This window comes from Sylvia atricapilla, chromosome 25 (genome assembly GCF_009819655.1).
Source record: "Sylvia atricapilla isolate bSylAtr1 chromosome 25, bSylAtr1.pri, whole genome shotgun sequence".
Lineage (NCBI taxonomy): Eukaryota > Metazoa > Chordata > Aves > Passeriformes > Sylviidae > Sylvia > Sylvia atricapilla.
In genome coordinates, this window is record NC_089164.1 from 4,375,264 (window position 1) to 4,398,409 (window position 23,146).

At 54.8% G+C, this 23,146-nt stretch overlaps 2 protein-coding genes across 6 annotated transcripts; both read right to left on the minus strand.

The window, feature by feature from the left end:
* Nucleotides 1–2,286: 2,286 nt before the first annotated feature.
* Nucleotides 2,287–18,803, minus strand: RAB44 (RAB44, member RAS oncogene family). Of its 5 annotated transcripts, XM_066335608.1 has the most exons (18): nucleotides 16,773–18,803; nucleotides 15,143–15,385; nucleotides 14,945–15,059; nucleotides 14,537–14,708; nucleotides 14,169–14,312; nucleotides 13,582–13,672; nucleotides 13,374–13,469; nucleotides 12,896–13,086; nucleotides 12,506–12,554; nucleotides 12,315–12,371; nucleotides 12,115–12,209; nucleotides 10,565–11,646; nucleotides 6,767–7,309; nucleotides 6,201–6,282; nucleotides 5,756–5,870; nucleotides 4,842–4,943; nucleotides 3,919–3,995; nucleotides 2,287–3,468 (listed from the first exon to the last, which is right to left on the minus strand). In XM_066335608.1, the coding sequence occupies exons 1-18, from the start codon at nucleotides 16,977–16,979 to the stop codon at nucleotides 3,381–3,383; spliced, it is 3,549 nt and encodes a 1,182-aa protein (XP_066191705.1). In that variant the 5' UTR covers nucleotides 16,980–18,803; the 3' UTR covers nucleotides 2,287–3,380. The 5 variants fall into 5 exon arrangements, with proteins under 5 accessions (XP_066191705.1, XP_066191707.1, XP_066191706.1 ...); XM_066335610.1 differs by lacking the exon at nucleotides 12,315–12,371 and having other exon boundaries at nucleotides 11,267–11,646; XM_066335609.1 differs by lacking the exon at nucleotides 12,315–12,371.
* A 436-nt stretch (nucleotides 18,804–19,239) lies between these two features.
* On the minus strand, nucleotides 19,240–21,607 carry CDKN1A (cyclin dependent kinase inhibitor 1A). The gene is made up of 2 exons (XM_066335611.1): nucleotides 21,194–21,607; nucleotides 19,240–20,471 (listed from the first exon to the last, which is right to left on the minus strand). Exons 1-2 carry the CDS (start codon nucleotides 21,597–21,599, stop codon nucleotides 20,422–20,424), a joined length of 456 nt encoding a protein of 151 aa, XP_066191708.1. The 5' UTR covers nucleotides 21,600–21,607; the 3' UTR covers nucleotides 19,240–20,421.
* Nucleotides 21,608–23,146: the final 1,539 nt, after the last annotated feature.

Sequence of the window (23,146 nt, forward strand, 5' to 3'; positions counted from 1 at the left end):
CTGAGCCCACAGCACACCTCAACCCTCCAGAAACCCCAAAATCTTTCACAGCCACATCCCACCACATCCCTAACACCTCCCTCCACCCCCCAGCACCCCATTAGTCCCCAGTATCACCCCACAGACCCTCCAGCATCTCCTGGGAGACCCACACAGTGTCCCTTTGAACCCCACTTATCCCCAGTCCTGCAGGGGACATGGGTGCCCATTCCCACAGGTCAAGTGACAAGCACTGAGCACACAGTTGACCCAAAAAAAAATGTGGGAAAGCCCTAAAAATTGTGGGAAAGGCTTCGAGGAGTAAAGGGCTGGAGATGGGGCAAGGGAAGGTCCCTGGAGGCACCCCTGGAATTTTTCATGCTTGGGAGAATACAGGAGCCAGGGGTCCCAGCCTTGCTCTACTCTCAGATATCAGCTTCAGTCCTTAACTGCAATTAAACATATTTTCAGTCAGCCCTTGATTGTAGGTGTGATGGGTGTTTTTGGTATCTCTCTGATGCCTTTTCATAGAGTCCTAGAACAGTTTGGGTCGGAAGAACTTTAAAGATCTCATTCCACTCCCCCTGTTCCACTAGACCAGGTCCCTTTAGAACAACTTTGTTGAAATTTCAGCCTTGTTTAAATTCTCGGGCACAACAACTTCCTGCAGGTGAATTAAATGTTGCAAGAAAAAGAACTTCCTCTCTACTCAGGTTTGGGTTTCCTGCCCTGTCAATCCCAGCCCGGGGATTGTCTCCTCATCTCAATTTTACTGCCTTTCCAGGGGAATGGGGTGAAATACTGGGAGACACTCCTGGGAAAAACCCAAATCCCGTGGCTGGGGCACAGAGAGCTGTGGTTGAAGATTTGTTCTAACTTGTCAGAAGCTCGTGTGGGTTCTCAGCTTCCAAGGTGGATTCATCCAAGCAGGATGGTGGTAAATGCCCACTGACTTTGGGCTGCTATCCATCTGAGACCTTCCCAATCTTGGCTTGGCTGAGGCAGCTCCTCTAATTCTTGAGGAGCGCCTTGAGGAATTTCAAACAGCTTGAAAGGAAAACACCTGATTTAAAAAAAACCCCAAAACATCCTGTGGTCCAAACAAGTATGCATTTCCCTCTTGCTATTAATATCCCAGGCCTTGATCCTCCTCCAAATACTCGTGCAGGCGTTTAATGGCTTGCAAAAGAGCGGTGCCTTTGATCCCAGAGTGGGAATGTTTCCTGGGATGTGAATTATTAAAGGTGAAAAATGCTTTCAAGTGAAACATGCTGCCCATGTTTTCCAGTGTGATTTATTGCCTGCCCGGTGTTTCTTCTCGCCTGGCAATGAAAAATTCATTTCCAAGTTTGGCAGGGAGGTTTGGAGTGGAGTAACTCATGCTTTGGGCACAAATTCCATCCTTTTTTCTAGAGATGATTTCCGGGGGAATAAGATAGACTTTTCTTTCTTCCTGCTGTTCTGGGAAGCCTTTTGTTTTTCAGCTCCCGCTTTGGGCCCTGTTCGAGCTCCCTGGTCCTTCCCTGCCGCAGCAATAGTGCAGTGGGGATGAATTGCTGCAGCTGCTGCCATCTAATGGGAAAATTCAGCCTCCGCGGCCTCAACTCTTCATTTTGGAATTAAACAAAACGGTTTCTTGCACAATCCTGCTGCCACTCGGCCAAGCAGCATCTTCCATGTGCAATCCCAGCATTTTTAGGCAAAAGGAAAAGCTGATCTGATGGGTGGCTTTACGTGGGGAAGTGCTACAGACCCAGTAGAAAGAAGTTTTTTGGGTTAATCAGGCTGAAATGGTGCTTCTCTTCTTATGGATCAAATTTACAAAGTACACTTGGATTTATATTATTTTTAAATAAAAGAAGAAATAGTAAAGTGGGTCCCAAACAATGGGAAAAAGCCATTCCAGGTATCCCCAAATACCAAACCCAGGCACAGCTCTGAGCTGAGCCACATAAATCCTTCCTGAGGAGCTGCTCCATCACTAAAAATACTGAATAAAGAAATACAGTAAAAAGGGATGGACAGGGAATGGGATCATTAAATATATTGCATTAGGAAAATAAAGTGTTTTAATGATGGGGCCAAAGGAAAATGACTTGAGGTAGGCTGGGGGGAGACACAGGGATGGAGACTTAGGGTACAGAGGTACTGGAGTGATAAATTGGGGTGTGCAGGAGAAATAAATCATCCCTAAAAGACTCCGAAATTCCATGCTCACTGCAAAGTTGATCCCTGGCTGGTGAAGCTGATATATATATTATATATAATTATATATGAAACTATAAAGTGTTGCTGGAAGCCCAACTCCTGTTGTCACTTTATTTTTCTAAAGCACAAACTGGCTTCTATTGTGCTTTGCCATTATGTACATATAAATAATAATGTCAACAAAAAGCAAACTCAAGTAGGCAGAATTATTTCCCCAAACTCTGCACATAAGCACAGTCTTTAAATACACTTGGAACTGCTGGGAATTCACATAGGACATATAAAATACAGCACTTGTATTCTTATTTATTTAGTCTGTGTGTCCTTTTTTTCTGCAAAAATATAGTTCAATCAAGCTGTAAAAAGATTTTTAAAAACCCTTGAAACTGTGGCATATTTATTTAGATTTTTCAAGCTGGATTTAAAACCAATTCAGTGCTTCACAAAGAGCACAAGGGCAGGATGCAGCAGCTCGTTCTTCTCTGCCCAGCCTGAGATTTGCTGCAAGAGTCAAGAATTCTGCTCTGGGGACAACACAAAAAAACCCAAAAAAACTCTTGCAAGCATTTATCTTCTCCTTATCCTGGGCGTGCTCTTGGGGCTTTTGAATTTATTTTGAGCAAAACATTCAGTAGTTTCTGTCAAGCCCCATCACTGCTCACTGGCAGGATTAACCAGGAAAAGGAAAAATTAGCTTTACCTTGTCTCATTGGAGAGATTTAAGTGCATTTAGAATATATTGAATATCTCATTGTTCCTGATAAAGCCAGTCAGATTGCAAGGCCAGAGCAGAAGTCCCCACAGCCCAGAACACCAACAGCACTAAACCCCCTTCTTTTATACATTTGGATGGCTTCAGGTTTTCCTTTAATCTATCCCAAGGCTTGGGATACTCTCTGCTGCTTCCAGTATTGTTGCAGCATCTTACACCCAGCTAGGTTCCCTTTCTGCCTCTTTTCTTGGCCTGTTTTTGGTCTCCAAAAGAAAGTAGTCATGTTCCCTGAGAAGTGTTTTGGAGGGCTGGTGTGCTCAGGGGTAATGGCCGGGGATACCCCACAGCAGCTTTTGCTCTCAGCATCCAAGGAAGACGGGGCAAGAAAGACACACAGGAAAGGAGAAGGTGTCCAAGGACTGTTTTTATGCTTTTCTGGCTGTTGGTGCATTTTCAGGTCAGTGTGAGGCCTATCTGTCCATCACCAGCAGCAGCCCTTTTTCATCTGGGGTGCCTTTGGTACCTCTTCTGCCTTATTTTTCAATTCATCTTCACGAACTTTGAGCAACCTGGGAGAAAAGAAAGCAAATTAGCTGGGTATTTCCCTCATATTTTATATTGCTGTGCTGTCTGACTTGAGAAGCCTTGGTACAAGAGGCTCAGCATGGCTGAAAGGAGTCAGGATCCTTCCAGTTCCACGTGATCCGAGAGCTGTGGATGCTGCTAAAAAGTCCAACCTAAATCAAATCACAGACAGAAGCTGTCTCAATCAAGCCAGGGAGAAATCAGCAGCATCCCCAAAAGGGTTTTATTCACCTCCTTGCAATGCTGGTTGTTCAGGAGACAAGTTAGGGCAGTGCTAAGTGCTCATCCCAGCATGTGCTGCCCTGACTTTCCCCTGACATTTGGGCATGGAGTCTTTGGTGACGGTGACATCACAACATCTGGAGTTAAAAAAGCAGGGAGGGAGCCCATGAAACTGAGGACAGCTGGAGGAAAAACCCAAGCACACAGCTCACCTGACAAAGCTGACCATGGACTCGAAGACGTTGTGGCCCGAGGCAGCGCTGCACTCATAAAACATGAGCTGATGCTCCTGGAAGACACAGAGCCCAAATAGAAATGTAATGTTCTTGCACTGGAATAGCTTCATGTGGTAATAAATAGCTATGGGACAGTCTCAGTCAAGGGGAAACAGGAATAACTCAAGGAAACAAATAACTCAATAACTTATTTACTGGAACATAAGGGTGAAATCCACATTTTCTGGTTGCTACGACACCAGCTTTTAATACCAAGGAAAAGGCTAACTGTGCAGACAAAAATTTGTCATGCCTTCTGGTTTTGGGAGCAAACACAGAGAGAGGCACAACTAGATGTTCCAAAATCTTTTGATTCCTACCAGTTTGGGAAAATAAGCACCTATCCCTCATCTTCATTTGTAAAACTGGTCCATGTATTCTGGGTCAAATCCCATAAACTTTAAAATTAAGTCAGCAAAGGTGAGATTTTCCTCATTCTCCTCACCTAATTTTTATTAGCCATCCATATTTGAAGAGACTAATCAAACTTGGATCATTTCAGTATCTTTAAACCAGGATAGTACTCCATGAGTTTATTATTTTTATGATGCTGGGCAGATACTCAACACTTCGCAGCAAAGATAAGTGGAGCTGAAAATGTTTTGATTTACTCCAAATCTAGTTTTGATTTACTCCAAATCTAGTTCAATAAACCAATTTACTGGTGCTGAGGCAAAATTAAAGTAGCAAAGGGAAAGCAACAACGGGGAAGGGTGAGAGATGGGTTCAGAGAACATTTTGTCAACCACTGATGCATGGGGGGTAAATTAAGGGGCTTTCCCCTTTCTCCAGCTCCTCAGGCTGGTGGTGTCCATCCTGAGCTGTCCCTGCCTCACTTGGGTGGCTTTACCAGCACCTACCTTGGCCAGGCATTCACCCTCCTTGGTAGGGACCTGTCTCTGGGCAGCACAGTCGGTTTTGTTCCCAAGGAGCAGAACTGCAACTCCATCCTCTGCTCCTTCCTGAGTGAGAAAGAAGGGAAGATCAGGACAGCTTCAAAATCTTCCTTGAATCCCAGCTGGCCACACTGTCTACACACATCCTGGAACACCATGACTGGCATCCATGGATTTGGGTTAATAATGAAACTTTAAATTCTTAAATAAGTTCAATAACATTTAAGAAATTACTTTTTTTTTTCTTTTTTTCCTTTAATCATCTGCCCATGTCTATTAACAGGACAGAGCATTGGATGAGTTACACTTGCAATGAATTCACTTTGTGCTGAAGTGCCCTCTGAAGGTGCTCTGGCTGGGATTTACAGGCACCAAGCAAGGCAATATCCTATTTTGTTCCAGCATTTTTAAACACTGGCTTTGTGTCAACTGGAAATCTCTGAAAGGAAGTTTTTAATAAGTCTTCAATCACCTCCCATTCCCCAGGACTCAAAGTGGACTATTCTTGATGTAAAAGCAACATTTTCCATTCCTTTGCAGTAGTTTTTTAATTGTTTAAAGAGTTGATCATTACCCTACTGGTGGGGCTATTACCTAAATTACTATTCTGTTAATATTATTTGTTTGTTTATATTAATTATATATTAAATGTAATATTATATAATATAAATATTAATAGATTGAATATATCTGTTAATAATATTACTATTGCTATCACTAAATTACTCTGGGAAACACCGCCAACGTGTGAAAATCGTCTGTATCTGACTTAAATCCTCCAGGAAAAAAATGATTTTATCATGAAAGCAATGCAGAGTGACCCTTTCCAAAGGGCTTGGCCACTCCTGTCAGCCCCAGGAGCTCGGTATCTCCCCCACCTGGATGCAGCTGAGCCAGTAGCGCACGTCGGAGAAGGAGTACTCGGAGGTGATGTCGTACATCAGCACCACCCCGTCCGCCTTCCGGAAAAACTGCTTGGTCACGCTGCGGTACCTGCGGGCATTTGGGGCGGATCACCAGGATGCTCTAAGGAGGTTCTGCCTAGGAGTGGTGGGAAATCCTAGCGGGAAAGGTGGGACTGCAGGTCTGTAAAACAGGCAAGTCCCAGATCTGGCTCTTGTCCTGATGGCGGGGGCAATAGGAACAGCCTGAGTGCCAGTTTTATCTTAATTACTTTCTTTATTATGCTTTATCAGATCACATACTGTACAGAGTCCCTCCTTGAGCAACCTCACCTTTGCTTAGCAAAGACAAGAATATTCATTGCCCCTAAACTACAGGGGAAAATCCCAGGTTGTGTCCTTGAGCAGCACAGCACCTCACCTTTCCTGACCAGCTGAGTCCCACAGGCGGAGAGCAAAGCACTTGTTATCCACGACGAGGTTTTTGATCTGATAATCCAGCCCTGGAAGACACAAAAGAGGATATTTTGATACTTTGGAGTTCTGCCCTGTGACAGAAGATGGTTGGAGAAGAAACATGGTGCAGGGTGGTCTGAGGCAGCAGCTCCAGGGGCTGGTCCCAAGTGAACCTCTGGCTTTTAGATGTTCGATCGCTGGATTTTGGGAATGTCTCTCATCTCATGATCAATAAAACCATGTTGGTGAAGAGAGGAGAATTGAGCTGAAAGGCAAAGCAGAGAGAAAACCACTGGGCCACTGTCGCTGGTGCCCAAGGAAGGACAGAGAGGAGCAGCATTTCCTGCCCAGGAGCATCCAGGCGTGGGGACTTGGTGGTTCTGGTTGGCCCCTGGGGACTGGTACAACACACTTGGCATGAGCTGTAACAGGCACGTGATGACCTCCAGCAGCTTGTGGGGTGGAGGGAAGGGGATTGTGGGGTGGAGGGAAGGGGATTGCAGCCGTGATCCAAGCGAGGAGCACACCTACCCACTGTGGCAGCCAGGTGGGGGTTGAAGGTGTCGGCGTGCAAACGGTACAGGAACGACGTCTTGCCCACGTGGGAGTCCCCAACAAACAGCACATTGTAGAGGTGATCTGGGTCCAGGGGAGCTTTAGGACAACCCCTTAGGGCAGCTCCTGCCCCAGCTGCAGTCACAGCCCCTGGCTCTCCTGGGCTGGGCTCGCCTTCCTGGCTCATTTTCTGACCAATCTTCTTTTGTTGACCAACACCAAAGTCTTTGCTCTCTTCTCCCAAGAGCTGCCTTCGCCCCAGTGAATTATCTCTGAGGACCATCCCCAGCTGATCACTCCCAGCATGTTCTGGTTGAGCTGTGGTGTGCAGTGTTGATGCTGGTGGCATTGTACCCTCAGCAGGTCCAGCAGCCGTGTGCTCCGCTCCCACCGTGGGTGGTGTCTGCCTCTCTGGCTGTTGGGTCACTGTGTGAGGCCTCCCCTCATGTCCCTGTGCTGAAACCTGCTTCTGGAGCTCCCTTTGGGCTGCCTGTCCCGGAGCACAAAGCCGCCACACATCTGGAATGAGAACATCCTCCTGCATCATCGTTTCCAGCTTTAGGGGGCTGATTTGTAACGGCACCTCGGAGACCAGGGAGGCCAACACAGCGTCATCATGGCCCAGGTTTAGTGCTAGACCCTGAGTTTTCACTCCACTCCTTGCCCCTGCCTCCAGCCTCTCTTCCTGTGCCACCTCCAGACTGTGAGCTCCATCCAGAGGCTTCCCCTCTGCAGGAGCCCTCTCTCCCTGCAGTAATTCCTGTGTCTCCAGAATCTGCCCCTCAGGACCAATGCCTGCTTCTAATTTTGCTTCCAGACCAGAGCCCTGTGCAGCAGTGACAGGCTCGGGACACAAAGCAGCCTCAGCTGGAGTGGGCAGATCTGCAGCAGCAGCTCCTTCCCATGGGTTTGCAGTGGGAGATGGACCCAGAACTGCCTCCAAACCTGGAGTGGGGCTCTGCTGCCCTTCCCACATCCCAGCTACACCCAGAGGTGTCAGATCTGCCTCCGTGCTCCCTCCTGAGCCTGATTTGGCCTTCTGCTGATCTGTGAACTGCTGCACATCAGCATCAGTGCTCTGGGCCCCCAGTGTGTCCAGACTTTCAGCATCCAACTGTGGCCGGATTCCTGCACCAGCCTCCTCTCCCTGTGGGCCTCGTGATCTGACTGGACCAAACACAGACTCCTGTGGCTGCCCATTCTCACCTTGCACTTGTACCCCATCCTTCTCATCCTCCTCATTCTGATCCAGGGGACACATTTCTGAATCTGCACTCCCTCCCTGCCCTATCCCCATGGAGTCAGCCTGGCTCAAGAGCTGCAGATCTGCCTCAGTGCTTTCTGCTGAGGCTGAACTGAGCTCATCCCCCCCTGCAATCAGCTCCACATTGGCACCACTGCTCTGGTGCTCAGTAGTGTCCAGGCTTTCAGCCTCTTCCCCTGGTTGTAGACCAGCACCACTGACCTCTCCCCGATCCAGAGTCACTCCACTGGAATGAGGCACTGGCTCCTGTGGCAGCTCCTGCTCACCCTGTCCTTGGGCCTCCTCCTCCTCCAGCTGAACAGCTCTTTCACCCTCCCCTCCCCATGGAGCCCCTGCCATGAGACTCCCATGGGACATCGTATCTTGTTGGGCATCCTCTGCCTCCCTTTGTAAAAACTCTTCTTTATCCTCCTGGTCCAGGAGATGCACCTCTGAATCCACACTCCCTCCCTGCTCTGTCCCTGGGGATCCAGCCTCACCCAAGGGCTGCAGATCTCTCTCTGTGCTCCCTCCTGGGGTCAGTCTGAGCTCATCCTCCTCTGCAATCAGCTCCACATTGGCACCCCTGCTCTCATCTTCCTCTGTGTCCAGGCTTTCAGCCTCTTCCTGTGCTTGCATGTCTTCACCAGTCCCTGCACCATTTCCATCTCCTGATCCCTGCAGATGAAGCACAGGCTCCTGAGGCAGCCCCTGCTCACCCTGCCCTTGTGCCCTATCATCCTTCTCCTCAATCTGAGCATTTGTTCCAATTTCTCCTTCCCATGGGACTCTGGAGGTGAGACCCTCTGACAGCTGCGTGTCTTCCTGGGCATCCTCTGCCTCCCTTTGTAAAAACTCTTCTTTATCCTCCTGGTCCAGGGGCTGCACCTCTGAATCCACACTCCCTCCCTGCTCTGTCCCTGGGGATCCAGCCTCACCCAAGGGCTGCAGAATTGCCTCTGTGCTCTCTCCTGGGGTCAGTCTGAGCTCATCCCCCTCTGCAATCAGCTCCACATTGGCACCCCTGCTCTCATCTTCCTCTGTGTCCAGGCTTTCAGCCTCTTCCTGTGCTTGCCTGTCTTCACCAGCCCCCTCTCCCTGGGAGACCCCTGCTCCCTGCAGATTAAGCACAGGCTCCTGTGGCAGCCCATGCTCACCCTGCCCTTGGACCCCATCATCCTTCTCCTCAATCTGAGCATTTGTTCCAATTTCTCCTTCCCATGGGACTCTGGAGGTGAGACCCTCTGACAGCTGCGTGTCTTCCTGGGCATCCTCTGCCTCCCCTTGCACTAACTCTGCTTTATGAACCTGGTCCAGGGTATGCACCTCTGAATCCACACTCCCTCCCTGCTCTGTCCCTGGGGATCCAGCCTCACCCAAGGGCTGCAGATCTCTCTCTGTGCTCCCTCCTGGGGTCAGTCTGAGCTCATCCTCCTCTGCAATCAGCTCCACATTGGCACCCCTGCTCTCATCTTCCTCTGTGTCCAGGCTTTCAGCCTCTTCCTGTGCTTGCATGTCTTCACCAGTCCCTGCACCATTTCCATCTCCTGATCCCTGCAGATGAAGCACAGGCTCCTGAGGCAGCCCCTGCTCACCCTGCCCTTGGGCCTCCTCCTCCTCCAGCTGAACAGCTCTTTCACCCTCCCCTCCCCATGGAGCCCCTGCCATGAGACCCTCATGGGACATCGTATCTTCTTGGGCATCCTCTGCCTCCCTTTGTAAAAACTCTTCTTTATCCCCCTGATCCAGGAGATCCATCTCTGAATCCACACTCCCTCCCTGCTCTGTCCCTGGGGATCCAGCCTCACCCAAGGGCTGCAGATCTGTCTCTGTGCTCTCTCCTGGGGTCAGTGTGAGCTCATCCCCCTCTGCAATCAGTTCCACATTGGCACCACTGCTCTGATCTTCCTCTGTGTCCAGGCTTTCAGCCTCTTCCTGTGCTTGCCTGTCTTCACCAGCCCCCTCTCCCTGGGAGACCCCTGCTCCCTGCAGATGAAGCACAGGCTCATGTGGCAGCCCCTGCTCACCCTGCCCTTGTGCCCCATCCTCTTCCTCATCCTCCTCAATCTGAACAGCTCTTGGCCCCTTCCCTCCCTGGGGGGTTTCTGGGCTGAGACCCTCACAGAGCTGCAGGTCTGCCTCTACCAGTTCCAGTGCCTGAGACTTAACTGGGAAGAGCCCACACAAGTCTGTGCTGCCCACAGGTGTTTCTGCTGAGGAAGGACCCTCACTGTGCACTGGAGCAGCCCCCATTTCTTCTCCCAGCCCTGCCTCTGGTTTATCCTTCTCCAGTTGCACACCTGGATCCACACCTCCTCCCTGCTGTGTCCCTGGGGATCCAGCCTCTTTCCAGACCTGCAGATCCGCCTCCACCTCAGCCAGCAGCTCCATGTTGGTGCTGCTCTGGGCCTCCATCAGTTCCAGGTCTGTTCCCACTCCTCCTTGGCTGTGGATTTGTGGCACAGCCGCTGCCAGTGGCTCCAGAGCACCCACGCTCCCTCTCCACCCTTCACCACCCCTGGCACACTCACCCTGCAGCTGCTGCTCTGCCTCCCCGGGCTCTGCTTCCTCCACCTCCTCTTCCTCGCCCCTGGCTCTGCTGCTCCCTGCACACTCAGCTCGGGCTGGCAGCACCTCCAGCACTTTGGAGTCCGTGGTGTCTCCCCGGGGCTGCACCTCCATCCTGGCATGCTCCTCATCCAGCATTCCTGGGCCAGGGGCCACTGTCACCACAGGGACACCACCCCCATGGGCTGCTTCCACTTGTGCCTCACCCCAGGATGGTGGCTCTGGCTCCAGGTGCTCTCCCAGCTCAGTTTCCAGTTTCCCAGGGTCAGCCCGTTCCTGCAGCGCCGTGCCCGGGGCGTGCCCACTTTCCCCCAGTGTCCTGCCTGGCTGCTGCTCATCCATGCCAAGGCACTGTCCCACTGCTGTGCCTTCCTGCCCAGCCTCAGGTGGCCCCAGACCTGCCTCCAAATCTTCCCTCTGCCTTATCTCCACTTCCTCAGCTTCTCCCAGGAGCTGTGGTTTTGCCCAAGCTTTTTCCTGCAGCCACCCTGCTCCCTCCACCTCCATCAGGCTCTCTCCCAGGTGCTCAGCCACATTTAGCACCATCTCCTCCACATCAGCAGCCTTTCCTTGCAGGAATAACATCCTCTGGGCCTCCTCTGGGCTCTCTCCCTGCTCTGCCCCTGGCTCCTGAGCCGTGCACTGCCCAGCTCCTGTGGACGCACCAGCCTGTGTCACATCCAGAGCAGGAAGCTCAGCTGAGGCTGGTCCCTCTTGCACGTCTCCTTCCAGCAGCTGGTGATGGCCAGGGAGGGTCTCCTGCAGGACCCCAGGGGTTGTTCCATGGGCTGTGGCTGCCTCTGGCCCCGTTTGGGGCTCAGGATTGTCCCAGGGAGTGTCTGCCAGGGCAGGGGGTGCACCTCCTGCCTGTTCCTTCAGATGTTTGCTCAGAGCTGCTATTGCATCATTCATCTCTCTTAGCAAAGAGCTTTGGTCAGAGACACCTTCCTCTTTCAGAGGTTCTGGGAAGGGGTCCTCTTCTGCAGAGCTGGCTTTCCGTGGGGCTCCTGAAATGTGTATTTCTGCTGGCAGCGTTTCCCAAACCCTGGAAAGGGCAGAAAAGAGGAGCAATGAACCAGCTCTCAGGTCAGGCCCCAGCTCCCTCCCATCCCCAGTCAGTCCCAGAGGGTCTCTGATCTACAGCATCACCCCATCCCTCTCCAAACCTGATTTTATTTCCCCTCTGGGTGCACTTGGACTTCACACAGGCAGCAGTAGGGGCAGGGGAAAGGAGGAAGCAGATGCAGGCAGACCCAAGCCTGCATCCTGGCCTCTTCCCAGTACCCATATTGACATTATCAGACAGAAAAAGACAACTCTCAGCCAGGTAGAGCAAGTTCCTGAGCCAAGGCAGTGATGAGCTGAGTTAAGAGAGGTGAGCTCCAGGGTGAGAGATGAGTGGGTGGGAGAGGAGTGCCCAAAGGACAAAATATCATTGTTTGCCTGGGCAGGGTGCAGGGAGGGCTCAGCCCCAGCTCCCAGGGGCACACAGGGGAGCAGCAGGACCCCTTACACTTGGTGGGTGCTCTTGGCTTTGCCCTCGCCGCTCTGGGATCCCAGCCTGATCCGCATCTCCGAGCGGAACTTCTCGCTCTTCCCAGGACTCAGCTGCAGGAAACAGGGTGGGAAGAGCAGAGAGGAAAATGCTTGGTGAGGGAGAAAATCCACCTGAAAGGATGTGGAGTTCTCCAGCAGGTAGCCAGCTGTGCCCACCCAAAATCCTGGGGATACCAGAAGTAAGGTGCTGCAACCCCCTCCCTTCCCAAGCATCTGCACCAGCCCCGTTTGAGAGAGCTTTTAGGGGAGCCACTGCTGCAGGAGCACCCTGTGCTCTTGAGCTCCTCTGCAGTCCCAAACAGAGGACTGGAGCTCCTGTCCTGTCCCCACACACCCAGCTGAAGTACCTGTGGGGACACTGGCACCTCGATGGGTAACTCTGCCAACACTCTGTCCCTGCAAACACAGAGCACAAGGGTCAAAATGGGAACTCCCTCCTCTTCAGCACATCCACCCCTGCAGCAGGGCTGTCAGGGTAGGGATAGAGCAGGTCAGCAAAGCCCTCAATCCTTGTTTCAGTCCTGTTGAGCCGTTCTGGGTGAAGGACACCCCCGTTCTCTGGCACTGCCCTGCAGGGACACATTCAGTCCTGCTTTTTCCTCCGATGCTTTGCACACCAAACCATGATTAACCTGCACCACGGGGAGCACTGAAGCACCGTGGTGGCTGAGGCCCATCCAGGAGGAAATGATGAGCGTGGGGACACACGAGTGACACATGGTCACCCAGCTGCTCACCCGGGCTCCACTGTGTGCTCCCAAACCACTGTAGCCCTCCTCATGGTCCTCAGGCGGCCCTGGGTCTGCTGCAGCTGCTGGTGCAGGTGCTGCAGGTGCTGCTCCAGTGCCTGGTTGCTCTCCTGCAGCTGCTGGTTTTCCATGCTGGTGACTTGCTGGGAGCTCTGGATGCTGCGGCAGCGTCGCTCCAGCTGTGGGATGGCGACCAGGACACTGAGAGCCCGCCAAAATCCCCCCAAACTATAATCCAGACCCACTGCTCTAGACCCGGGGCTGAATTACAACCCCTTCCCCCAAAGGTGGTGGGTGGGAAACTCAACCTGTGTCCTCTGGGGGTGGAGGGGAGTGTGGGGATGCAATGTGGGGTAGAGGGTCCTGTGTGACAGGGCTGGTGGGGACACAGCGGGGTCAGCCGTGGGGTTGTTCCAGCACAGCCCAGAGACCCCTGGCACACCAAAGGGGGTCGGGTCCAGCCCACCTCCGTCTGCGCCGTGACCAAGCGCTGCACCTCCCTCTCGCTGGCTTCCAGCACTCGCTGCAGCTCCTCGTCCTGCTGCTGGCTCCGGGACACGCTCTGGGGGCACAGGGACACCCACTCATCCACCGGCAGCTGCCGAGAAGCTTTGGGCTGCCGGGTTTGTCCCCTGGCACGGACAGCAAGGGGACAGGAGCAGCCAGGGACCCACCTGCTGCTGCAGCCGGAGCTGTTCCTGCTGGATCTGCTGCTCCAGGACCTCGCAGAGCTGCTGCACGTCCTTGTCGTGCTCGGCCACACGCCTGTGGGGACAGCAGGGCCGGGGAGGGGTGTGAGAGCCCGCTACAGGGGCTGCGGGCCCCGGACCCCACACTGTCCCCGGGACCCCACAGTGCCCCTGAGACCCCACACTGTCCCCGGGACCCCACATTGCCCCAGGGAGCCTACACTGTCCCCGGTCCCCCACACTGTCCCAGGAGCCCACACACTGTCCCCAGGACCCCACATTGTCCCCAGGGACCCCACACTGCCCCCAGGACCCCCCACACTGTCCCCAGGACCCCCGGGCAGGGTTTGCCCGGCGGGTGTCACCCAGCGCGGATGTGGCCGGCAGTCCGAGCCGGGCCCTTTTGCCATCCCATCCATGACTGTAGAGGGAGCCCGACCCCAAACATTAGCGAAACCTCTGCTCCGACCACTGCTGGACGTGCTGAGAACACCCAGGTTTCTCTGCACGGCCCCATCCCTGTCCCCGTCCCTCCTGTCCCATCCCTGGGCGCTGTCCCTGGGGTGACTCACTTGTTCAGAGTCAGCTCCAGAGTCTCCTTCTCGCTCCTGGCTTCTTGGATGCGGTGCCTCATCTTGGCCAGGAAACCCTCCAGGTTGTCCAGCAGCTGGGGCTCGTCCTGCCGGAGCTTCACCCAGAGCTGCCAGATCTCCTGTCTGCAGGGACGGGGGTGTTTCGGGGTGAGCATCCCCCCGAAACCCCGAAGCCAGGCCAGATGTCACTTAACTCCCTTTCTGAGGTGTGTGAGGACAGGTCACTGTGACCCTGCTCCTGCGCTCAGGCCAAAGGCACCTCCAAGGCGTCTCTGAGCTCCCTGCCCCAAGCCTTACCCCTCTACCCATCCTGCAGGACACCCATGGGTGCCAGGCAGGGCACTTACTCCTCCGAGAGGTTGTCTGTGCCCAGCTGCTCCATAAAGGCGGCGAAGTGTCTGCGCTCCTCGCTGTCCCCCTCTGGCAGCGCCGCGCCGGGCAGCACCAGCCTCACCCTCCGCGACGCCGTCTTCCGCCGCCGGTGCTCCCTGGCAGCTTTTTGGGAGCTCAGGAACTGCCCTGCTGACAGATAGCCCAAATCCTCAGTGCCCAGGCAGGGCAGCAGCATAACCCAAACCCCAGCGCTTCCCCCTCCACCACTTCGACAAAGCGTTTCAGCACAACAGGAGCCCGCACCAGCCGAGCCGAGGGCTGAGAGCTGCTCATGGGGGCGATTCATCCTGTGCCACACAGCAAAAGCAGCATTTCATCTCCCCCAGGAGAGCCCCGGGACTGTGTCCAGGGTCAGCACTTACGGAGCCCAGCCGTGAACTCCTCTGTGCCCAAGCGCCCGGTGCCAGCAGCATCCAGCCCATCGAACACAAGCTCCAGCTCCTCCCTGCTGCACGGCAAACCTTCCTCCTGCAATTTCTAAACCCAGAGCAAACCAGGGTAAGAACCATCTCCAGTCATCCCCAGCAGTGCTGGAGCCCAGGACACAACCCCATCCTCACCTGCATGTCTGAGCGGGTGACGACTGCTGCCTGCGCCGTGTCCCTGTCACCGAGGAGCTGCTGCACCCTCTGCACTATCTCAGATGCCCAGGGTGGCTCCTCAGCGGGGCTGGGCGCTGGTGCTGGGCCCTCCCCGGAGCCCTCACGGAGCTGCTTGCGCCGGCTGGAGCCCAAGCGCCGGCCCTTGGCGGCCGCCCGGCGCTCGGACATGGCCCCGGCCTGGGCAGACACCTCTGCTCCAGCCTGGGGGCACACAGAGCACAGGGAGCGAGCTGGAAACTCCTTTTGGTGCTGTCAAGGGCTTGGATTGCTGAGGAGGGTTTGGCAACAGGAAGAGAAGCCCTTATTCCTGATTGCACGGTGCAAATGGAGCCGAGATCCGCAGCAGCAGTGGCTGCTCCTGCCAGACATCCCAGGGGTTCCCAGCCATTCCAGTGGTTCCCAGCCATCCTGGTGCTCCCAGCCATTCCAGCGGTTCCCAGCCATCCTGAGGCTCCCAGCCCAGCTCCCAGCTGCTCAACAGCTTCTCCTGCCACCAGCCAAGCACCCATCCCAAATCTCCCCACGCTCTTCCCCAGCTGTGGAGGATGCACAACACCAGCAAGGGCCTCCCAGGAGGTGACACAGGCAAGAGGTGACACCAGCAAAGGACCAGCCAAGGTGATGCTGGAGGTCTGAGTGAGACGTGCTGCTTCCACCTGCCTGCTCGGAGCTCAGCAGCAGCTTTTAAAATTCCTCCCCCGGTTTTCACAGCTGTGAGTCACCTCCGGGCAGAGGCCATGAGTCCCCGGAAGGTTTCCATCACGCTGCTGCTCGCCCAGGCTTGTGGGGCCTGAGCTGGGGACCCCCAGTGCCCTGTCCCCAGTGTCCCCAGCCTGGGTGGGTGGCTGTGTCACCAACAGCCATCATGCCATCCCCAAGGGAGGCTGCTCTTTGTGTGGCAAAGCTGAAGCCCCGAGGGAAGGAAACCACAGCCTGGGGAGCAGTGACGCAGAGCCGGGGCCGTGCTGAGCCCAGCTCTGCACTGCCAGCCTGGGGAGCTCCTCCAGGCCTCTGCCCCCTTCCTTTTGCCATGAGAAACAGATCCTGCTAAATCCCAGAAATGGGAACAGGGCCCTAAACCAGCCCCAGCCCCTTAAAGCAAGAGGGTCTTGTGGAGTGCTGGAGTCCCATAGGACCACAAACACCTTTCTGGTGGTCGCAGACTCTAAGACAGCAGAATTGGGAGCTCTGGGGGGCAGGGGGTTGTTTAAGGTGTGGAAAAGCCCCTGGTTACCTGATCCAGCCCCAGGGCAGGTGAGCTGAGCCCACAGCATGATGGAAGCACTGAACAAGCAGGAGATTGGGATGGGATGGGATGGGATGGGGATGGGAATTGTGGACCCCCCCCCCAGCCAAGCAGGGCCTCCCATGGCATCACCAGCTCCCAGTGTCCTGCCTCCCTCCACAGCACCCTGCGCTGCTCCCAGCCCTCAGAAAGGGCCCTCAGCCACAGTCCCTCACAGGCAGCAAAAAAAGCCCCCTTGGGTCACCGACAGCAAGAAAACCCCCTATTTCCCTCCTTTCTATTTCCCTACTTTTCTGTTTCTCATGGCGATGCCCGAGCCATCCCCAGAGCAGCAAGACTTACCCTCCCCTGGTGCCAAGAGGGGCTCTCAGTGCTGGGGCACACCAGGGGCTCCCAGGACAGAGGGGACACTGGTCCCACCCCGAGGGCGCCCGAGCCACCGCTGCTGTCCTCTCTCTTACTCAAGGCACTTTCCGTTCTGACACTCAACTGCCGGTGCTCACACATTTCCTGTTGCTGCGTTGCAAGTGGGGTGTGGGAAGGACCCATCCAGAAGCCCCAAAGCCCCCAGAGCCCGGGGCAGCTCTGCAAAGGCACTGTGAGTGCCACTGGAAGTGCAGCAAAGTCCTGTTCTGGTTTGCAATGATCCCGAGCTGGGAAAGGGTTTGGCGTGGGAGAACAGCAGACAAACAGTAAATGTTATTTTAAGACTCCAAATAACCCAAAATACAAGACTATCTCTAACCCCTGGATTATAACATTCTACCAAAGACAGAACAACCTGAAAATCCTCTCTGTGGAGGCTCTTTGGCCCCAGAATTTGACCATGTCCCCCCTGTGCTGTTCCCTGATGTTTTTTTAAGGCTCCTGCCTGAATTATAAAACTGGCTTTAAACTCAGCACCAACTCACTGACTGCCCATGGGCTGGAGACACTCTGCTTCAGGAGGGGACAGGGAGATCAGATGGACCACAGGCATTTTTCCTGCTCTTTAACTGCAAAGCGTGAAGAGAACTCAGGCAAAAGGAAACTCTGTTATCTCTAGAGCATAACTGGAACAAATATCCCCTGGCTTACAGCAGAGCTGAGCCCAGACTCCCAGGGCAGGAGCTGTGGGGTGGGAGCTGATGCCCCAACTCTCTGCCCATCTAAATTGGTGAAATCCCTCACTGGGAACCACTCACACCCTGCTCATTTGCTGATTTACCTAACGAAGCAGCAGCCAGCTCAGGTCCATCTGCTCCATCAGGGCATTTATGGGCCAGCTAAAAGCTCAGCTGGTTCTTCTCCACACCCTGGGCAAAGCTGGTGCTGCTCCCCCCAAACTGAGGCATCTCCTTGGCCAGGCTGGGGGGCTCAGGGTGTCCCTTCCCTGCAGCCCTCTGCAGTGTTTGCTGCTGCTCAGACAAGGCTGGATTTGGGCTTTGCTTTCCCCAAGGATTGGAGGAGAAAATTTTTCCCTTTTGAAGGGAAAATCCTAAATATCCCTGGGAGAGCTTGAGTTGTGCCCTCTGCCCAGCAAGACTCTGGCATCGTGCTTCCAGCAGGAGAACTGTGCTCAGCCTGGGAGGGAGGGCACGACCCAGGCATGATCCAACCCCGATGAGATGCTGGAAGGTGTCAGTGAAAGGGGATTGAATGTGGACAAGGGAAGGGAAGCACCTGACCCTTCCTCTGTAGGGATTTGACCCTCAGTATCCCTGCTCTGTGCTGAGGCCAGCCTGGGATAAGAGCAGCAAAACACAGCCTCAGTCAAAAGTGGGTGGTTTCCATCCATTCCCCAGCTGCTGGGAGCCCGTCGCTGTTTTGTGTCCCAAAGCTGGGGAATCTCCTGCCCCAAAGGGTGTCCCAGGGACTCTCAAGTCCTGGACCAAGTCCCTCTGGCACAGCAGAGCCAGACCCTGCCTCTCCCCAGAGCCACAGACACGGACAAGGAGGTTTCACTGATTCATTTCTCATTGCTATTGCTCATTTCCTTCATTGCTACTGCTCCTGGAGGTGACAGCAGAGGGGAGCTGCTGGCAGCAGCCAGGGGGGTTTGGGAGCACTGATGTAAGAGGAAAGATAACAGGGGCTAAAGCTGTAGGGTTTGAGTCAGCAGCTCAAAGGCTGAGTGTGTGTCAGGGGCCATGGGCCTGCACAGATGTCACCCCACACTCCAGGGACGGGCAGATGCTTCAGGGATCCTCAGCTGATCAATGACACGAGGTTGTTCATTGCCATTTCTTTCCATCTGGGTCCTCTGCAAGTCAGGTGATTTCTCACATTAACCAGAACCTGAATCCAAGCCTTGCTCAGCCTCCAAGGAAGCAGCCAGTGGTAGAGACAGCCCTGACTCCCAGGGGGTCCCAGTCCCACCCAGGAAATGCCACTGCACGTTTCCAGCAGCAGTGCCACCACATGCCCTTGTGTCCCATCCCACAGCACGGGTCACCCTTGTGGCTTGGGCACCCTTTAAAGGGGACAGGGAGCAGCTTGCCCGTGGCTAATGGCCACTTGCACAGGGTGCTGAGGGTCACCGTGGGGAAGGGGGATTGATGGGGGCAACAGAGGAGCCACTGGCATACAGGGGCCCTCCGGGGACATCCCAGGGTGGCACTGGCTTCTGCTGGGGACATGGTGGCAGAACCAGACCACTGTCCCTAGGGTATGGGGACAAGCACAGAGGTTGTGGCAAGGCTTTATCCCTCTTAGCCCTCACAAAGGCAGACCCCAGCTCAGGGCTGCACCCCCAGAGGGATCCCAAGCCTCTGGAACACCCTCCTCCCCCAGCCAGACCCTGCTCCCAATCACCCACATTAACCAGAACTCCTTTGCACAAGTGTTTATTCAGAGTTAACTCTTAGAGACAAACAGGTATTTCCCCTTTCCCCACATACACTTAATAGCATTTTTTTAAATATAAATAAACATTTAGTGCTGGGAGCTTGGCAGCTTCACCGACAGCAAAGTGCATTGTGGTGCAAGGTGGGAGATCAACCCTGTCCCTTTCCTTCCTGGGACCGTCTTGCACCAGTTTCCTGGGTCCAAATCCAGCAGAGCAGGAGATGAACCCCATGAAAGTGCCGAGACCTGACAGTGTTGAGTCCCTCAGGGACTCATCCTTCAGTGCTGGAACTGAGCAGCCTCTGCTCCAGGCCACCCCTTGGTCCCAGAGCAGAGCCAGGTGAGGATCCTCTCCCTGCCAGCCCCAAAAGAGAAAAAGTCCAGGAAAACAAGCTACAATTCCTTATTTCAGCATCATCCCTGCTGGTGAGCAGGACTTCTTCCTGGAGGAGCCCAACAGAGGCAGAGCAGGGGCTCCCCAGTGTGGTGTCAGTGTCGAGGGAAGCAGGGATGCGGGCACAAGCAGCACCACTAACAAGCCAACAACAAGGTGACAAAGTGGGATTTGGGGCCAGCAGAGTGCAGGGGTCCCAAAGCCTCCCAGGGGCAGTGCTGGTCCCCAGGGGCTGCTCCCAGTGAGTCACCCCAAGGAAGGGCTGTCCAGGGAACAGCTTCCTCTCCCCAGAGCCGTGGGAAGGAGCAGCCTCCACATCCCTCTGCTCTCACACATGGACAGAGGGCCACCCCCATGTGCCAGCAGCCAGGGTGTCCCAGGGCTCTGCAATCCACACCAGCGACTTGCCTTAAAGGTATCTGGTGCCACCAGGTGGCTGGGACACAAGTGTCCCCCAGGAGCGGCCCCTAGGCAAGGGACAGACCACAGCTGGAGAGCAGGATGGCACAAGGACGGTGTTTGGAGCCACAGGCACCGGGCAGAGGACACTTCTGCAGGCAGGGCAATGCCTCAGTCCCACCAGGCCCATCTCAGTCCTCCTCCAGCCCCGCCACGGGGCTCCTCCTCTACATTGCACACAGTGAAGGTCCCTCAGGACCCCAGAACTATTCATAAATAGGGAACTACGGACTCTACATTGCTTGGTACAGATGAGCACAGCACAGGGCAGGGGAGCCTCCTTCACCCCGGCCTCAGAGCTGCCCCAGCGAGTCACGGCCGGGGCCGGGCAGGGACGATCCTCCTCTTGGCACTGTAGAAGTCTGAAAGGAAGAAGGAAAGGGTTGGGAAGTGTCTCCAGCCCGCTGGGAGCAGCAGGGCAGGAAGATGTCCCCAGGGAGGCACCCCAAAATCAGCCCAGGTGGCATTCACCCTAAAGCCCCCACGCAAAGCTGCTGGAGAGCAGAGCTGGAAGTCTGCATCATCTCTTGTCGCTGTCTGATCTGCAGCTCCACTCCAGGCCCAGACCATGGAGGATAGGAAGAAATTTTTCACTGTGAGGGAGGTGAGACACTGGCACAGGTTGCCCAGGGAGGTTCTGGATGCCCCAACCCCAGACATGATCAAAGGCAGGTTGGATAAAGGCTCTGAGCAACCTGCTCTAGTGGGAGGTGTCCCTGCCCATGGGGCCTTAAAGATGATATTTGAGGCCCATTCCAACTCCTTAATATTCTGTGATTCTGTGATTGGGTCGGGCCATTGGAACTGAAGGTGATGAATTTGGGGACACCTTCAGCTACAAAACCCAGAGGCCCAATGCCAGTCCCCTGCACAAACCCCAGCAGCCAAAGGGCACCCAGCTGGTGGCCTTTTATCCCCTTGGGGGATGGGCTCTGCTTCCCCAGGAGAGATCCACAGAGGGTGGAATCCCTCCCCACGCCCAAGAGCCAGGCAGGGCTCTGGCAGCCAAGTCCCCTCTGTCTGTCCTGCCATGACATCAATGCCACCAAGCCCCCGGGGAGTGACACCAACCCCCAGTGCTCACCTTTGATCGTGGTCTGCCCACGTTTCAAACTCTGCAGGGAACCAGCCTTGTAGACCTTCGAGCTCTGCTGAGACTCCTCGGGGCAAATCCTGCCAACGTGGTCCTTGGGGGGGACCCTGTGGGCCAAGGAGCTCCTGCTGTCACTGCTGATGACAGCCCTGACCAGGCTGTGAACCTCCTGGGGCGGCTGCTCAGCCACAAGGATCCTCTCCCACTTGAACGGCCCTTCCAAGGGAGTCTCTGTCTCAAAGTTGAAGTTCCAGCGCTGCTGAGCTTCTTCCAGCTGTTGTCTTATCTTGTCCTCAAAGTCAAGCTGGAGCTGCTCGTGGTCCACGGGGCCAAAGAGGTTCCTGCAGGCCTTGCTGCTGCACGGGCTCTGCCCAGCCCTGCTCTGGGACAGCGGCATTGTGGCGGCTGCAGGGAAACCAGAGTGAGTTACAGGGGCTGGGATGACAGGAACAAACACAGGGGGGTGCTGGCCACCAGGGCAAAGCACACGGTAGCCAAGGTGGGACAAGCTGGGCTGGGTCTGCAGTGAGGCAGCCCAGAGGGGACTGACACCTCTGGATTCTAACTTTGGAGATTTTAGCAGAGGCTTGAGCATGGCTGAGGTCACACACAGCCCAGTGTGACACAGATGTCAACACTCCCTGTTCCTTCTCCAGCAGGCAAAGCTCTGCCAGGTCAGAGCATCCAGCACCTCCACCCACAACACCCCTCGGGGTGCCAGCCTCAGAGCCACACCAGGATGATGCTCCCCTCATCCCCAGACACTGCCCGACCTGCTCATTCCCACTTCCAAGCAGGCAGGGGCAAGTTGGCACACGGGCAAGTGAAGCAACAGGATGTTTTTCTGGCCAGTTTCTTCACCCCAAGAACCCAGACCCAGTGGTAAGGAAACCTTGCAAGAACATGCCACAAGCTTGACCACTTTGTTAACCACCCTCCTTATCTGCAAGGAGCTGTTGGGTAACCAGAAACAAGACCTTGTTTGTTTTTTTTCAAATCGGTGCCAAAAGCCTTGACCTTCCCGGTAAGTGACAAAGCCTTTCCATCCGAGCAGCCCTTCCCCTGACACACGTGTGGGGCTAAAGGACCCCTCACTACAGCCCCACTTCTGAGGAACCTCGACACAGAATCAGAATTGTTAAGGCTGGAAAACACCTCCAAGATCATCGAGTCCAGCTGATAAGAGTCAGCACTGCCCTGAGATTTAAGTTTTCAGAGCTAAGCAAAATCACACTCATGATATCAGCTTTAAAAAGGAAGATTCATAGCTCCCATTTCCCACCTAATCTGGGACTCCCAAAGCCAGGCCACGAAAGATCCTCCCCATCCCTGAACTTCCCCAAGAAGTGAGTTCTCAGCCTCCTACAGGGAAGATTTCTCCACAAATTCAGCACCTGCAGCCCCTCTGGATTGCCTGTGCCACATTGTCTTCCCCCCATTCCGCAAGAATCGACTAGATGTGGCACTCAGAGCTCTGGTCTAGCTGCCGAGGTGAGGATCGGTCAGTGGTTGGACTCGAGGATCTTGGAGGTCTTTTCCGACCTTAAGGATTCGATGGTCCCATTACCAGGCACGGCAGCAGCACTGTGTGCCAGCGGAGAGTGCCCAGCCCAGGGGCACCCTGTGCTCACACTCCGCATCCCCGAGTAAAAATAGCAATCCAGCTTCCTATCTCTGGGCAGTCTGAGCACAGACAAGGGTGACCTCACTGCCAGGCAAGTCCCAGCATGTCCAGGCAAGCCCGGGCAGGTAGCGGGAGAGGGACACGGTCAGTGCCCCTGAGCAGACACCCCCGGCGCTCCCCGCCTGCGTCACGAGCCGATGTCCCCGTCCTCAGGTCACCGACGCGACTCAGGTGCCACCCTGGAGCCTCGAGATAACGCGCTCGCCCTGACTCACGGCCGCAAGATTGCCAAAGCCACCGAGGAGGGAGGGACCAGGGCC